At 28.6% G+C, this 17,740-nt stretch overlaps 2 protein-coding genes across 4 annotated transcripts in view; one reads left to right on the top strand and one right to left on the bottom strand.

Moving 5' to 3' along the window:
• Window positions 1-1,116, bottom strand: part of LOC108692943 — a 2,111-nt gene extending 995 nt beyond the window's left edge. The window contains exons 1-2 of the mRNA XM_018201528.1: window positions 1,050-1,116; window positions 487-970 (exon numbers count right to left, since the gene is read on the bottom strand). Coding sequence (XP_018057017.1) covers window positions 487-970; window positions 1,050-1,116 — 551 coding nt within the window. The remainder of the gene's footprint in view (window positions 1-486; window positions 971-1,049) is intronic.
• Window positions 1-17,740, top strand: part of LOC108692919 (peripheral plasma membrane protein CASK) — a 191,048-nt gene that overhangs the window by 7,918 nt on the left and 165,390 nt on the right. For all 3 annotated transcript variants that reach the window (XM_018201500.1, XM_018201507.1, XM_018201516.1), the window contains exons 2-5: window positions 7,412-7,524; window positions 10,172-10,277; window positions 11,333-11,410; window positions 13,280-13,455. In XM_018201500.1, coding sequence (XP_018056989.1) covers window positions 7,412-7,524; window positions 10,172-10,277; window positions 11,333-11,410; window positions 13,280-13,455 — 473 coding nt within the window. The remainder of the gene's footprint in view (window positions 1-7,411; window positions 7,525-10,171; window positions 10,278-11,332; window positions 11,411-13,279; window positions 13,456-17,740) is intronic.

Below are 17,740 nucleotides of genomic sequence, written 5' to 3'. Positions count from 1 at the left end.
TTATTTAAATATTTTGTATTAAATTAATGTTTAACATTTCTTAGTATCAAATAACACAATTTATGAGTAAATGACAAATATTACAAAAATAATATGTTTTAAAATGTAAATTCTAAGATAAATAAATAAAATATATATATTAACACATCATAAACGTTAATTATACTGAAAAATATTCTTTCACAATTTGTTTATAAATTGTGTCAATGTTATATGTATTTATTGTGTTAATTTTTTTATATAATAATTGTATTACTTTTTAATATATTCATCTTATGTTAAATCAACACAAAAATTTGAGTGACTAAATTTGAGATGTCAAATGTGTTAAATTTAACACAAATTTTTCAACTGTGTTATTAATTTGAAATTAAACTATTTATATATTTAATTTGTTAGAACTCTTTTCTTAAAATTTGAACAATTATTTCTTACAAAAAGAAAAATCACTGAATAAAGATTCGATCAGTTATTGCAAGACCTCACCTGGGATAGGCCCTTTGATAATTTTTGATCATTTTCGTCAACGTGAACTTCGTGTAGTACGTCATATATGTCCGTCTATCGCGGCATAATTCAATAGTGCGGATAAAGGTGCCGTTCACGTTGAAACCAATCTCAATGGGGCTGTGTCTGCCGAGGCAAGGCGACGTGCCCATATATTTAGCATAGTGCTCGGGATAAGATTTGCAAACTAGAGACGAGATATGCTGGTGAACGCCTTTCACGTCAAACATCTTATCTCTTACACAAACTGCTTCGACCTCGTTGTCCCAACTTCTGTTTTGGAAATAATTATTTTTGCCTGGGCATGCCAGATAAATGGAGTCACCCGCGGATATCCTCAGTATCCCATTATTGTTATCCGGGTACCAGATGGTCGCATGCTTGCCGACCCGTTTTAGGAGCAATGGTTCAGGCTTCTTAAGATCGCCAATTTTGTACCGTATAGATATTGTGCAACTAATACCTAAAGATCATTAACGCGACGATAAAACAAATTTCGTGAATGTTTGACGATAAAATTGTAAAATAAACAGATGATTTACCAGTGTTAATTGGACTGGAAATTACCCAAATGATATAACACGCAAGAAATGGAATGATCACCAACATGTTTGAATTGTACATAGTCAACTACAACGCGTTTGTTACTTTCGTTTATTTTATATCAGTCGATTAACGGTAAATTCCCAGTAAAAGATAATATACATCAGTAAGACATAATCTTGAACAAAATGTTGATTTGACTATCAGTAGACCTGTAAGATAACTTACAAGTCACATTCCTTCCATAAAAATGCTTTGAGATGACTGCTAGATAAAACTTTTTGGATAAAGAGTAGGACAAAAATTAATATCTGTATCAATTTAAGAAATATTTGTCATGAAGCAATGCATGTACAAGAACAATAAAAGTATCATCTTTTTTTCTTCATATTTAGTTTCTTGAGATTTTATACGATTTCAATAAGAGTTAAGAGAAAAAAGAAAGAAAAAATTATATATCAAAAAGCAATCTAGATACCTAATGTTAATATTTTTTAATTGTTATAATATTACGTCGGGGAAAAAATTTTTTCTTCGTATTTAAAACAATTTTTTTACAAAAGTTTTTCATTTGTTGTGAAATTTTTACAATTATATTGTTTGCTAGAGCAAAGTTTCAGCTTTAAAAATCTATTTTTTAAATTGCAGTATGATGATTTTTATCAGAGTTATGAGCAATCAAAATCAAAATGCTCCTTTACTTAACTCGCGAATAACTCAGGAACAAAAAATCATAGGAACATTTAAAAAAAAATGATTTTGTAGGGAAAGTTTCAAGCTTTTACGAAATAGTCGAAAGTTTTCGTAAATTTTTTTTGGGCACGTGAGAAACCCCCAAAAGTGAAAAGAAAATTTTTCTTTTTCAGCTCGTAGTTTTTTTAAATGTAAAAATTACCAAACTCACAGAAACTCAAAAAATATAGTAACTTTTCGAAAGAGATTTCAAGCTTTAAAACCTTTTTTTTTTAATTTAAATTTCGTTCATTTTTGATAAAGATATATAATTTTGAATTAAAAAATACGAAGAAACTTTTTTCCTGACTCAATATTATTAATATGTTATTAAACAAACATTTTTCAACAAATAAAATTCAAGATAACAATCTAATCAAGATACTAATCTAAAGTGTTTTATTATTTATATTCTAGGAAATTGTTTTTTTTTTTTTTCAAAATTAAAAAATATGGAAAGTAATAGAAATTAACTGTCATATTACTTCTCGTCGCATCGAATATACTGTATACAAAAAGTTATTGCATATCATACAAATTTAACGGAAAAAACATGATAAGAATAGAATATTTAAACTTATAAAAGTAATAAATTTTAAATTAAAAGTTGAAAAGAAAGACCGAAAAAATACTGATGATTATATTACACGAAGGACATACAATTCTAGAGATTTGCTATATAAAGCTTTAACGTAAAAGAAATAAAGAATTGATTAATTTTTACAAATCTATATCGAAATTTACAATAGCATGCGAATATGTATATGATATATTATGATATTGTTAGCTCTTTTTAAGTAAATTTTAAGAATATAAAAATGTGTCCCTTTACTTAGGGTATATTCAACTAAAAACCATTTTTTAAAGTTTCAAAATATTCGGCATTTATATTATCCTAAATAATATACGTAACGTTGATCATCAGTTTTACTATTGCAAAGTCTAACTGCAAGCAATAAATGACTCGCAGTGATAATATAGAGGAAGAGAACACGTAATATCTGCACGACGACGCGGCTTAAGTTTAACAGAGTCATCGAGGTAGATGAGTAAGTGCAGTATTTATATACTGCGTTTCGGTTAGCCGTAGCATATGTGATTTGTACGTGTTGATAAGAGTAACTACAGAGAAATTGTGTATGGAGTAAGAGCGATTAAATAGTCTGAGGATTGTCGACGTAAAAGGGAGTATTTCAGCGGGTTAAACGAGCCTTTCTGAATGCTTCTGTTCTAGCTGGGAACGTTATTTATTCCTGACTTTCACTAACAATCCTATTTAGTGGTTTCAATTTTCCATCCTTCTCTTTTCCTTGTAGTTGGGCATAGCTATTACGTCTACGTGCCTCCAATACCATGAAAATGAACAAGGTATAGAGATAGAATGTTAATGTCGAGCAAACGTATATCTTGATGATGTAGTTCGGCATCGAATGCAGTTTCTGCATCCATAAACAAGTGTCCAATTACGGTAGATCTGAAACTCCTCGAAGAGAAGCTTGTTTATTAACCGAATATTTAAAAACTTATTATAATATATTAATGTTTGCGACTTATTTCGAATAAAATATCGACTTATTTCGAATAAAATATTTCGAATAAAATATAAATCGTAGAAAAATATTGTAATTATATGATTACAAAATGAATTATAAGACGTGACATTATTACACATCTATATATCCGGTAAAGTTATCAATCTAATGTATAAAATGTATGCGCTATTTTATGACTATATAAAAATCCTACTGATAAATATTTATTTCTGGAAATAAATTAATTATAAGAAATTGAAGATATAAAGGAAAAATATTGATATAACATTTTTTATTTCCAATATTTTATTTCACGGTGTGTATAAGTCGCACATACTTGATTGCACAAGTTTCTTGATTAATGAACTTATAGATTATAAATTAGCAATTTGAATGCAACATTTTAATTAAGTTATGTTCAATGATGTTATATATATTCGGTTAAGTTATGCTTCAGTGTGAGCAACATGCTATATATCCTAGCAGATTTACTTAACAATTTAAGCGTATACTGATTTAATGTCGTAATTACCGTTTTGGAAAGCAGAATTCTGCATGAAACTTGAGCGCTTGTATCAGTGATGCCTACCCTTCAATGTAACTTGTTAACGACAAAAGCCAAAGTTCAATTACGATCGATTTGAAGTTTAATTTACAATGACCAGAAGGTTAAATAAAGTATTTGATGATGCAGTGGGAACTAGTACACTAGTAATCTGTATCTATGAATGCTCTTTGAATGGAGTTTTATTTTTATATATAATATCAAATTAATTTAATTAAGAAGATATTTGATGAAATTTTTGAAAAACTTTTAACGACAGACAACTCAATTCATCCATTTGAGTTTTTATTTACTTCATTATACAGATTATTAAAAAAATTGTTAAGAATATAAAATCATATATTTGTCTAAATTCATGTATGTAGAAATAGAAAAAAAGAAATCTTGCATATGAATTCCTTTTCAAGCGGAAAATTGATTTTGAATATAGGTCGCAGTAATGTTTGACCTCTTCTGGAAACTGACGAGAAGTCAATAGCTTTTCATAAAAGGCGGATTACACTTTCGTACGAATTGCTTTATGAAGGCCTTAAGGCACTCAAGAGCCATCTTGCAAGAGAGCTTTTAACAATGAAAAACGGAGGATTTAGTAATTCGTTCGCGAATATACCGGAGGTGACGGCTATACATATATATATAGAATTTATATAAGCATGTTTTTGAAAGACTGTATTGCATTTTTTATTTTATCTTGAGATTGTTTAAAAAAAATATAATAAGTTGAGTGCTTTTTAAATGCACTATACACATCCATAATAATAATATCTTTACTAAAAAAATATGAATATAAACATGCAAATGCAAAATAAAAAATTTATATAACATTATTATTTCATCTTACGTTAAAAATAATTTATAGCTAAACATAAATATTTAATTTTTATGACTTTGAATGGAAATTATAAATTTCTTACTTTCTATTATTATACGTAGATACATCACTACATTAAATATCTAAGAGGGATGATAAATACAATACATTCACGCTATCAATCGAACATGAATAAATGATTTCAAACATACAATAATTTATTTTTATTTATTTTATAATTTTTATTATAAATAACATTACAATTATTCACGTTTATGATAACGTTAAATTATTGATTATAATATTTTTATTAAATGTGTTCGTTATTATATATTATATATTACGATTCATTATTATGAGAACGTACAGAATATTTAAAATATTAATATAATATTAATAGGAAAATTATTATTAATAGTTTAATAATAATGAAATAAATATATAAAATATATGAAAAATTAATTTATGATGTGCTAAATTCTAGTGATTTAATTTTAAAGAATTATGAAATTAAAAAATATTAATTACATTAATTATTGCTTTAATAACTAATAATTGACTAGTTATTGCCAACTAGTTAGTATTTCAACTATCTCCATATGATTTGATAATCGAATTGATAAAACTGCAAATGAAGAAAATCCAGGCTGAGATTCTATTTTCGACAACAAGTCCTTTGTAGTATTTTAAGATGCTTATTAGCAATATTAATATTATTATTAAATTGACAATCAATGTAATTTGCGATATTATTTCTAGCTTCAGTTTATGAGTGCGTTTTAAATCTGACAAATTGAATTGGTGAGTTTTACAAAACTGAAAAATGTATTAAAGTATATACATTATCAAGCATTAAAATCTACTTCCTATTAAAATAGGATTTATTTTTATTGATCTAATTTTTACTTATAATCTAAAAAATATACTTATATTTTATGAACAAATCGTTAGTTTTTAAATCGTTGTAAAAACGTTTAAAAATAATTGTCCATTTATATCGACCGATTACATATCAAATAAAAAATAATGTTAGCTATTTGAACATCGAAAAATAATACAGAAAAAAAATTGAAAGTACTTACGACGTTTCAAAATAAACAAAATTATTATTATGCAAGTACAAATAAAATACAAACGAGATTTATTTCACTATTGGAACAATTTATGTTAGATAGGATGGTGCATCATTATCATGCAAACCGCAAGGATAGATGCTTGTGTGAAATGCTATACGCACGACATTCTCCATTGTGGGTTTTCACGAATTCCATGAATGCATGCGTGGTTATCATTCGATGGATAACCGAGACCGCTATCGAGTTTAACCCTTAAGTACAGAACTGATCATATGCCCTACTCATACACGCATATGCACAGACGCCTGTTTCACACAGATTATCTTCTTTATATGATACTATATATCCAGTATATGACATCAATATCTGGAAATTCGATCTATCAATAATCGTGTATATGTGTGCATTTTCCTGTGTGTGTATATATACTGTGTGTTGCTGTGTGTATGATTTAAAAATAAACATCCAGATATTTTAAATATAAACATGAAGTTTTTGTTGCTTCTAATCTATTGGTAATTAGAATTGATATTGAATGTTTTTATTTTAAGCATTTGTCATGATATTAATTTATTTTTATTCCAAATCTACGAAAAGAAATAAATCGGTAAAGATAGCGGTCATCAGCTATTTTTTTAATAGTGTAATTATCAATGCTTTTAAAAAATAATTATATTTTATTCGAATAGTATTTGTTATGATTTGTTTTATTATTATTGTTCATATTACAAGGAAAGTAAGTACAATGGATTTTAAATATAACAGTGTTTTATATTTAGCAACGAAAATTTATATGTATTTATTAATACTACAAATATCTTATTATATCAAAATTATGAATTTATATTAGAATTATTTCCAAAACGTTTTATCATTTTCTGATCTTACAAGATTTCAATATTTCAACAAACTATGACCTTATTGATTATATTGACATTTCCCTCTTTTCTAGATTTTCTTATATTAATGTAAAAAGCCCTGTAAAATTTACATGTAGATATAAAATGTGCAGATGCAAAATTAGTATATGCATGCGTAAGAAAAATGGAGAGTCACAGCGCACGCGACATTTAAAAATGGCGTTAGGTCACCAGAAGGACGTAACCTTGGTCTATAAAGTGATGTCAAAGAAATTTCAAGATATTAATCCTTTAATACCGGAACTTCATTTTACAAAATGTCCTTCAACTTTCCTTCAACTTGAAATTTGTTAATATCCAAATAAACAATTTTTATTATTTTATACTTATATTTATATTTACACTTGTATTTATAATATTTTATTTTTATGTCTATATTTTAATTTTAGTCGAGTCTGCAATTATATTTTGTAAATGAAAGAGTAAATTAAAATTTACTAACTATTTAAAGAACTAAAGTCTCTATTATTTAATTATACGCGGCATTACGAAAAATTGAAAATGTATAGAAAATTTTTTCGAATAAAATCTATTATTATTCTTTTCTAGTACATTTTGCAGGTATTAAATATTAGATATTTAGTAGTTTGTGTTTATAGAGTAAGTTCATAGAGTAAGCTTTTTATCCGATTTCCTAGTCATCAGACAATGTACATAATTCGTACTCAACAACTATGCCACGAGTATAATTATTATTGTTGACGCTCGCATTTATATTATTGCAGAGGACCATTCAGCGTCGTTCGGAAATGCATTCACCGTCACACCGGGCAAATTTTTGCCGTGAAAATTGTCGATGTGGCGAAATTCACCTCTAGTCCTGGGCTCAGTACTGCGGGTGAGTGTGTGTGTGTGTGTGTGTGTGTGTGTGTGTGTGTGTGTGTGTGTGTGTGTGTGTGTGTGTGTGTGTGTGTATATATGTATATATATATATATATACACATATTGTATAAGAATGACGTAGGTATACACACACAAAAAAGATAAAGAGATATCCGGAGGTATTTTTTTCTGATTTCGAGTTCCTCACGTTTGAGCAGCTTAATAAAAAACGCAGATTTTTCGTGCATTATACATAATATACATTTAAATATCGAACATTCAATTGAAGTTGTTGAATAAATATATTTAATAAAATATCTCTCCAAAACTTTAAAATATCAGATAAAATATTTTCAAGAAACAAGAGTATAGATATTTTTGTAAAAGATCATTTTGGGATAGATGTCTTTTGTAATCTATGATCAATATTAAAGTTTTTTAATTTGGCATATTTTAATTTGAAAGTGCTTTAATTAATAACATTGCTTTTATATATTTTATAATATTCTTGTAATATTCGGAGATAAATAAATCGATTTAAATTTTATTGAGTTATTTCTCCATTACACAAAGAGTCCATTACACAAAATAGTCTCTCATGTTTTATACATTCAAGTTTATCTAAATAAAGAAGAGCACCATTCCTATCGATTTGTAAATACTCTTCCATTAATTTCCATCGTGTTTTCGAAGCAAGGCCTATACTTCCCTATCCGTTCACCTACCGACAACGTACGCTGCTTTTCCCAATGCTGCCGACTGACTAAACATAGGTTCGAGTTGTGAATCGACGCGAAAGCCATTGTGCAATTGAATGGAAAGGCGGACCATTGTCGCCGCGCACATTTTTCGGGGATTTAACCCAACATACCAGTCGACAAGTCTAAATGAAATATACGAGAAGAATGCATTGTTTAAAAACCAGTTTTTTCTAATAAAGCGCCTTTTTTCCGGAAATGAGAGTAATATTTAATTTTTACTGAGCACGGAACTGGTGAACCAGGTGTGAACATACTATGAGCTCGCTAACAGATAGGCCATAGCTGAGCAGAGAAAACGACTTTGGAATGACATTTTTCATATAATTTCTAAATTCCCTATAGCATTACTGCAATAAATCAGAAAAATAGACTAAAAACACCTCCCAAAAAAAATAAATGTATAAATCATATGTATTAATAATGAAACAGATGTTCATTTAAGATACCATATGGAATCTCTTTGGGATTATATGGACCTCACGTGGAAATATTCGGAAACATATGCGAACAGAGTATAATATTTCGTTCCCATTCGTGAGATATAATTTTACGTATGAAGCAAGATGTTTTATTTCGCTAGATGTCGTAAAATATTAGTTTTCTTGTTCATTCTTTGTTGTCATTTTTTTTCCTCTTTTTTTTATGATTACTTTCTTTCTCATTTTCATTATAAGTGTTATTTAATCAAAGTTAAGATTAAATATCTTAATATTTTAATTATTGACATTATATTTTTTGCTAAATTATATTTACTAACAATATGTTAAAATTTTTTAGAAATTAAACCGTATTACCGAACTAATTTGCAAATAGAAAGTATAATTTTATTCTTTAGGATTAAATAAAGTTTATATTAATGAGATTTTAATTTAGTTGCAAAGATAATTAATTACGAAATTATAAAATAGCTGCATGTATAATTTAGTGATAAATTTTGCAAGTTCATATTGCTGTTTTTATTAGCCAAAAAATTTATCAATGGAAGATTCATTGATAAATTTCTTTATATGCATCAAAATTTTATAATTTACTAATTTGGAATTAATTAATTTACTTTTAGAGAAATGTATAAAATGTATAAATTATAAAAGAAATGTAATTTGTTAAAGAATTTTTATGTTGTTTTACAAGTTAGCACACTAAATGTTTTAATGTTATTAAGTAAGTCTTTGTTTAAAATTATTGCAAATAGTTTTTTATATTTTTTTATGGTATAATTTTTGTTTATACAAGTAAAAGCTAAAATATAAGCTATTCTGTTATTATAGTCGATTTTCGTAGTTTTGTTATTCGTAACTTTGACTACAGATTACATTGCAGTTGAATGCAGATACGGCATCGAAATTGACTCTAATAAAAACTGGGAAACGTTTTTTCGCATTTAATCCAGATTTAGTATCTACAGTTTCATTTAATTAGAATAAGATTAAAATTATCTATTCTGATTTTTTTATAGGCATCTATGTACAAAGTATTTATTTTCTTTAGATTTTTCAATATAAATAGATTGTTTCAATATAAATAGAAAATTTACATAATTTTATACATTCGTAATGTAATAAATTTGTATAATAATATTAATTTCTTATATAAGTTGACAATACTGAAATTTTAGTTTATGATAATATACACAGGTATATACATTTTACAAATAAAATATGTTTTTATTAAAACATTTTTTAATATTATTTCTTGTCATAAATTTCTTGTCATCTTTAAAAATTTGTCATCTCAAAATTTTTGACATTTTTATGACAAAGTGGATTGCGTTAAGAATCTCTCTAGTAAAACAAAATTTGTTTAAAACAATTTGAACCATGTTTAGTCAATGATTTTAATCTCCATGATGTATAATGCGTGAAAGCCATCTGCTGCGTTAAATCTACGTTTCATATGTTTTAGATTTAAAACGAGAAGCTACAATATGCCATATGTTGAAACATCCACATATTGTGGAACTGCTCGAAACTTACAGCTCCGAGGGCATGCTATACATGGTATTTGAATAGTAAGTATGCAAAAATGTATATATTTTATATTTTAGGAAATACATTTTTTTATTTAGCTCATCAACAAATTTAATTATAATTTGACAAAAACAAATTGATAAAAACAAACCTATTCTACTTAATGTGCAACATTTATCTAATTACAATATTTTATCTAATAATAAATTTAGATACAGTAATCTCTAATCTTTTACAAAATTAAAACTGTAAAAAATAACTATAGTATAAACTTATTATTATATATAGCATAAATTATAGTTATATTCTTTTAATCATGAACTTTTAACGAGTCTTTTTTTAGAAATACAACTTTTCGAAAGGCGTCAATCTCGTCCTTTATATGCCAACAAGTCTACTCTTTCATTTTCCTACTTACTACCTTCGTAATTACTACCTTCAAGCTAATGAAACGTTATGTTCGTAACATATGAAATGAAAAAACATTACGTTTATCGAAAATGGGAGACTCGGTAAAATAAATACGTGACATTTCCTTAACGGCTCTATCTTTACTCTATCTTTACTCAGGAAAAGCACGTTTTCCATTTAGTTGTTTGCTATCTATTATAATGTTTTACTATAGTTCGCTATAATTGGATACACACATCCGAGGTGCTCTCGAAATAATCTACGCTATCGGATAAGATAGCTATGGTTTTTAATAGACTCGGTGCTCAAGGCGTTTTTAACGAGACTATTTAAATAATATGACACTCAACAACACTTCGTTATTTCCTTTAGTTTAATGGGATATTATTTATGTCATAAAAAATTCTTATTCAATGACAACATTATCGATATGACACGATTAGATATACAAATATTTTAATCAATAATTTTCTGTGAATTAATTAAGCGTTAGAAATATTATGTTACATTTGATCATAATCGATATATACATGCAGATAAAATATCAATTAAATAATTAAAAATGATTCATGAATAATTAAAACAAATAGGAATCAAAGAACAAGAAATATTCAAATTATTATAAAACAGATTCATTTATCGCATCACCAGATATTCCTATTTCAATATTTCATTTCTTTTTCAGTATGGACGGCTCTGATTTATGCTTCGAGGTCGTAAGACGAGCAACTGCTGGATTCGTATACAGTGAAGCAGTTGCAAGGTAAGAAATTCATCATTATATCTATCATCGCGCGTGAGCACACTGTGCGAACGTCGCGAATCCACAGCAGACAGTATATCCATTTAAACATTATCCACTAAAGCTAAGACATCGTTTACTTTAGATGTAGTACGATATGCTGGCATTATGTCGCATGAATACATAATATTCTGTATTGTTCCATCCTAAAATTTCCAGGAGTTTCAGCTAATTGTGGCTATATATATTAAATTCATCTTTTATTACTCATATTTTTTCAGAACAATTAAAACATGTAAAAAATACATATCCGAAAGATTTACAGAACATTGTTTCCATTGAAGTACAATTATCACATAACATCTAGATTTAACATGTGATGAAAACTCTACTCTAATCTGTTTATTAATCTTGTTAAGACGAAGATGCGTCCAAGATGAAATTTGATAAATTAATTGTTTTCATCGAGTCACTTGGAAGTACTGAAACTTGGAGTACTGAAACGTGATTACCTTTTGTATGTTACACTCGATATAATGCAAACGGATTCTCTCTCTCGAGTCTCCCTAGAGCGTAATAAATCTCTGTCTCGATAAATCCTTGACTGCGATCCATTAGATTCGCTATACTCGTTCATGTCACGCTTGAAATAACAGTAGTCTTCACCTCGAGAGGATCCTATTAAAACTGTTCACAAATATGTCTTATATTTTTGACATTATGAAGAATTATTAGATAATAAATCATGTTTAATATAGTATCTCTGATAGAAATAACTACTAAATAATATCTGATTATAAAAGGAAGATATACATTGCAAATCGTTTTCATGCGTTTAAGTACTTAGCAAATACCTATGTATATCCCCAGGATCAGATATGATATGTAATCTCCATGATATAAATTACACATGAAATAAAACCTGATCATAAGAGGAATATAATACATTTTAAATTGTTTCCATATGTTTAAATATACTTAGGAAATATCTATACATATATATTTTCTATATTTAAACGTATAGATATTTTATATATTCTCCAGGCTTAGATATAAATCATCTTTTTCAAATCTTTACTTTCTTTTGTCTGAAAAACATGCTTTTTTGTTGTTCGAATTTCTCAGAATCAAAAACTTTATATTAATATTACATATCAGATTCACAAACGTTATGTATTCACTGCATATAGATATCTCACATTACAATGCGCTCAAAAGATCTCAAAGTATTTGATTGATATGAAAGTACAATGAACATAGTATAGTAAATAACTGCATCGTTTTTGTCTGTGCGGTATTTCATATTTTGCTTCTGGCAATACACTGTGTCATCAATATCTTGTTTTTATTTTAGACTGTATTTCCTTTTTACATACTTTGTAAAAAATACTAGTGATAATGTCAAGAGTCATTTAGAAAGGGTTTTATACCGTATACAACTGCATGAAAAATGTTACTCTAAAACGTATATTTATCTATTAATTAAATTTAAGTAATATGATTTTGGTCCTTCCGTTTGATGTGGTTTTATTTAATAACTCATAAATACAATTAAATAATATTGTTAATATAGTTTATTACATTTACTGTTTATAACATAAATCAATTCGAAGTTTGGATTTGTATTTATATTATTTAGTATCTTGACTCTTTATTTATCGAATGAATTTTATTAAAACTTCATGTCGTAAAATCACTTCATGATATAACGAGGCATGCCTTAATCGCTATATTTAAATTCTCAAAAAGAACTGGTTTTCTCTCGCGCGCAAATGCTTCTCCCATGCGGCCTTTGCTATTGTTCTCGGCTGAGGGCGTACTTTCGTGACGTATTCAGAGAAAGGTATGGTGTAACGCCAGTACCTAAGAAAACTGCATTTTCTTTTGCAGTCACTACATGCGACAGATCCTCGAAGCATTGCGTTACTGCCATGAGAATGACATTATTCATCGTGACCTGAAGCCGCAGTGCGCCCTCCTGGCTGGCAAGGAAAATTCCGCCCCGGTGAAGCTGCGCGGTTTCGGCGTTGCCGTGCAACTCCCGACTTCGCAATCTAATGGCGTTGGTATGTTCATACCTTCTTCTAATTCACTTATGTTTTCTTTACGCGATCTATTTTACATGGCGTAGAGAGAGATTCACATTGAAAGTCGTGCGACCTCAGCTCTGGGATACCCGACTTCCATTATTAATGATTCTCTATCAACTTCTAACAAAGTTCTATATACGTGACACATACGACCATTATCATATAAAAATAACTCTATTAGTTTGAAAAATGGCTTTAAGCTAGCGTCTATTAAATACGTACCTTTTAAATTTAGTTAAATCAAAAAAATTCGGAAAAAAAGTTGTCGTAAGTAAAATTTTAATGTTAAAAATTAATTTAGAAAATATTGAGTTTAACGTTTAAGATATTGAACGCGATTAAAAAATAATTACAATACAGTTTCGATAAAATAATAATCAATTTTTAATTTTTATGAATTAATTTTTTATCTGTTTTTTTATTTCTATTTTTTCAATAAATATTATGTCATATCGAAATTTAATTAAATTTAAACTGCTTGAAAATATTGATTGCATCTGAAAATCTCTTTTCATTTTTATAAAAATATCAAATCTTTAATTTATAACGTAGAATAGAATTTTCTAGATGCTTGAGAAATACTTGCATGTCTTACAATATAATGAAATTTTTTTTTAAATAACATGAAAAGGGTATATAACATTATTACTGCCATAGTTGAAGAAAATCAACTTTATAAAATTAATTTTCGCAAAGTTTGCTTGTACATTTTGAATTAGTTTGCTCAGAATATCTCATCGACAAAAAATATCATTTTGAGAAAGTTTTTGTTATTCCAATATATTGAAAAGATATATCGATTAAGTCATGGTAACAAAAACATCACTTGAAACGTCACTTGAACTGAAGTATAAAATCGTCGAGACGTAAAATAGAATTTACTTGGGCTATGCAAATGCCTTAAACACTTTAGTTTCCCTTTATTTCGTGACATAGTTCATGAGAGCTGACGTCGTGCTGCTTTTAGCGCGACAGCATTAAAATTACTAAATTTTTCATAATATTTTTAAGTGGTGTCAGCGCTAGGCGAGAAGTGAAAATACAACATTGACGTTATTAAGATGAATAGGGAGATTATATCTCGAAATATTCATAACTTTATTGCCTCGTGATTAATAGCTTTCATAGAAAGCAATACGATGGCTTTTCTACAATCATTCATAATATAACAAAATATTATTTAATAGAACTCTTTATAATATCACAAGTATATATTTAAATATTACGTAAATTGTGATATTTTATAACATAAATTTAAAGATAAATCTTCTCCAAAATTTCACCTGATCTGGCGCCAACACTACTTATATTTAGCAAAATGTACGCTGATGTAAATTATATTTACGCGTAAATATAATTATACGCTTATTCTGCAAATTGGCTGAGAGGCACTATTCAATGCTCATACATCTATTATCGAGACTCTATACATCTAAGTATTTATGTCTATTTTGCTCTGGTATACATGAAGTTAAATATCAGATTATACATTAATTTTATATTAATTATTTGAATTTTTTAAACGTTAATCGAGTTAACATACTCACAACTAACAACTCGTATACATACAAGCGTATATACATATAATGAATTTTGCGTCACAGCTAATTATTCGACACATTCTTTAAATATGAAAATACATTTAGGATCTACAAATTTATGATTAAACTGTTTAATTATATATGGTATGTATTTGTGATAATTTATTAACTTTTTATATTATATAGAAAGATAGTTTTTTAAATATAATAATACATTTTTATTCAGTATCTTTATAAAGTTTTATTTTTTTTATTATGTTGAAAAAAGCTTTTGTCTAAAATTAAATATACATAAATAATATATAATTTTGGAATAATACCTTTAATTTAAATGATTGCATTATACATATATTCCAACTAAATTATTATTTAATTAAGTGTTATACAGTTTATATACGCTTAACCTATTTTCGCGTAGCGATCTCTTTCGCATTAATATTTTTTGAAGGCTAATGGACTATAAAAGATCAAGGCTATCTCACAACGAGAACATCGTTAGTTCAAAAATCCAATATTATTACGCCAAATGTTAAAAAAATTTATTGATACAGCATATCGTCGATTTTATTTTACGAGAAACGTGGTATATTTATTATTGAAAGGGTTTACATGTTTCTATTTGAGAAGTTAATTTTAAATTGCCAACCTGTTGGTATTCAACCGGATTCATTATGACTAGTTCAAATGAGTGTCATTTAGCTGTGCTGCTTCCTTTTCATTTATAGCACTATAAAAGAAGAGTTTTCAAATATTCAGTAGCAAAAGGCAACATATCCCCAGAGATATGGCATTATTATTGTTAGGGATGTGTGTCAATGCATCTTTGACTCAAGATTAATTAAGTTTTTGTGAAATAAATTATAATTATTATCTCCTGAGGAAAGTTCTTTTTACATGTTACAAATGTACGACATCATTTCCAATAAAGATATGACTTAATAACCTTCACAACGCAGTGCGATAGTAATATTAACGGGCGAATGAGGACAAAAAATCTATAAAAAGTGCATTGAATATTGCCTCCTCAGAGTTTGTAATTCAAATTTTTATCTTTTTTTTATTCTTTTTCTTTTTTTTTTTTTCGTACCGATACAATGTGTTCCTGGCTCTCATCAAGCGTCACTTCAAAGACACTCGGTGTTTTTGTATCGTCTCTCTTTTGAATGCCCTACTCTGCGATTATTGGCTGGCTTGGTCGATGATTGGCAAATCACATTCAAAAAATTTCTCGGTGTTCAATGTGCACAATGCAACAGCTTTTATCGGATTTCTTCCCTACTGACAATCGTGATGCTCTCTTCTCTGATCAGCCGCAATCGATTGATGTTTATGCATTTTTTTTTATAATCTTTCGCTGCTTCGATATCGCATGGTTCCATTTGTAGATGCTCTTGTTGTTAGCGACACTTGTAGATATTCTAGACTGTACTGTTACGTCTTGGACTAATTTTAGACTTCCTTTGCGTGATCAGCGCAATTATTGTTGTCGTGCGTCTTCAAGTGATTTATTTCATTAGTAGCCATGCGATGTTAAAGAAGCGTTTTCAATTATGAAGGAAATTAGGAAATCATCTTTCGCCAACCTATATAATTACATTATGTTAATGCCGACAATCGATATTGGAATCGCATTATCGATTTTATAATAGCACCAGCATCGCGTTACATCGTATCGCCGTTAAGAGCTGTTGATAGAACACACGTTATCCGTTGATTTCTTACTTTCGTTCCATTTATTTAATATTTAATCAAGATTAACATTTAATCGAAGTTAGAGGGTTAATAATAGCATGGCATTATCAAAAAGGACATAGAACAACACAATGAATGAATAAAATAACAATAAAATAACAGTATTGCTATTTTCATTTGTATTTAAAGAATTTAACCCCGAAATATTGCCATAAAAACAATATAATGATAATGTGTGTCACTAATAATAGTATGACACGTAACACTGTATACACTTTTATATGACGAGGCGCAGGATAAGGTGGTTCCCGCCAATCGATAATAGAATTCAATACCGATAAGAACTTTTGTCGGGGTTAATTGCCCCTTCATTCCGCCTAAGACGTTACGATATTATACCAAGTCAGATATTAATCTCTCCTCCAACTCCCACGGCTGTCGTCTCTGATCTTCCCAGTTCGAAACTAATTTGGCATTCTGTGAGAGTAAACCGACGGCGTTCCAAATACGTAGGCCGGAGATTGACTGGAAAAACGTCGTGTAAACTGGGACGCACAACTTTTTATATACGAGCAAAACAAGACAGTGTTCGCCGCGCTGGGATTACGAATCTTTTTAAACAAAAAGTTTCCGACAGCGTGATTAAATACGCATAACGTTGCTGCGCGACGTCTCTCCTTTAACGCTCTATCATGCTTATTTCTTACATATAGCTAATGTTTCATTCTCAACTCTTTATGACTTGAATTCGCGCATAACACCGTGCATGTAGAGAGTAATGCGAAAAAAAGCACAAGTATACCGATGAAAGTTTTCCGCGGATTGCATTATGCAGCGACAGCGCGAGAAAAGCACGTCGTCTGATTACACTTTGATAACGTAAAATTTGGTTTGAATGAATACAGCATGTTACACGACCGAGTATCGGCAGTGTCTGAGCCCAAAGGGGCAGCTCTACTTGAAGGCCGACAGCGAGGGTAAGCCTGATCTAACCTTTAATCATTACTTCCGCAGGAGCCTTGTCTCAT

Source organism: Atta colombica, unplaced genomic scaffold, assembly GCF_001594045.1.
Source record: "Atta colombica isolate Treedump-2 unplaced genomic scaffold, Acol1.0 scaffold107, whole genome shotgun sequence".
In the NCBI taxonomy this organism is placed as follows: Eukaryota; Metazoa; Arthropoda; class Insecta; order Hymenoptera; family Formicidae; genus Atta; species Atta colombica.
Note: the sequence above shows the minus strand (reverse complement) of the source record. Positions and strands in the feature narration are given on the sequence as shown.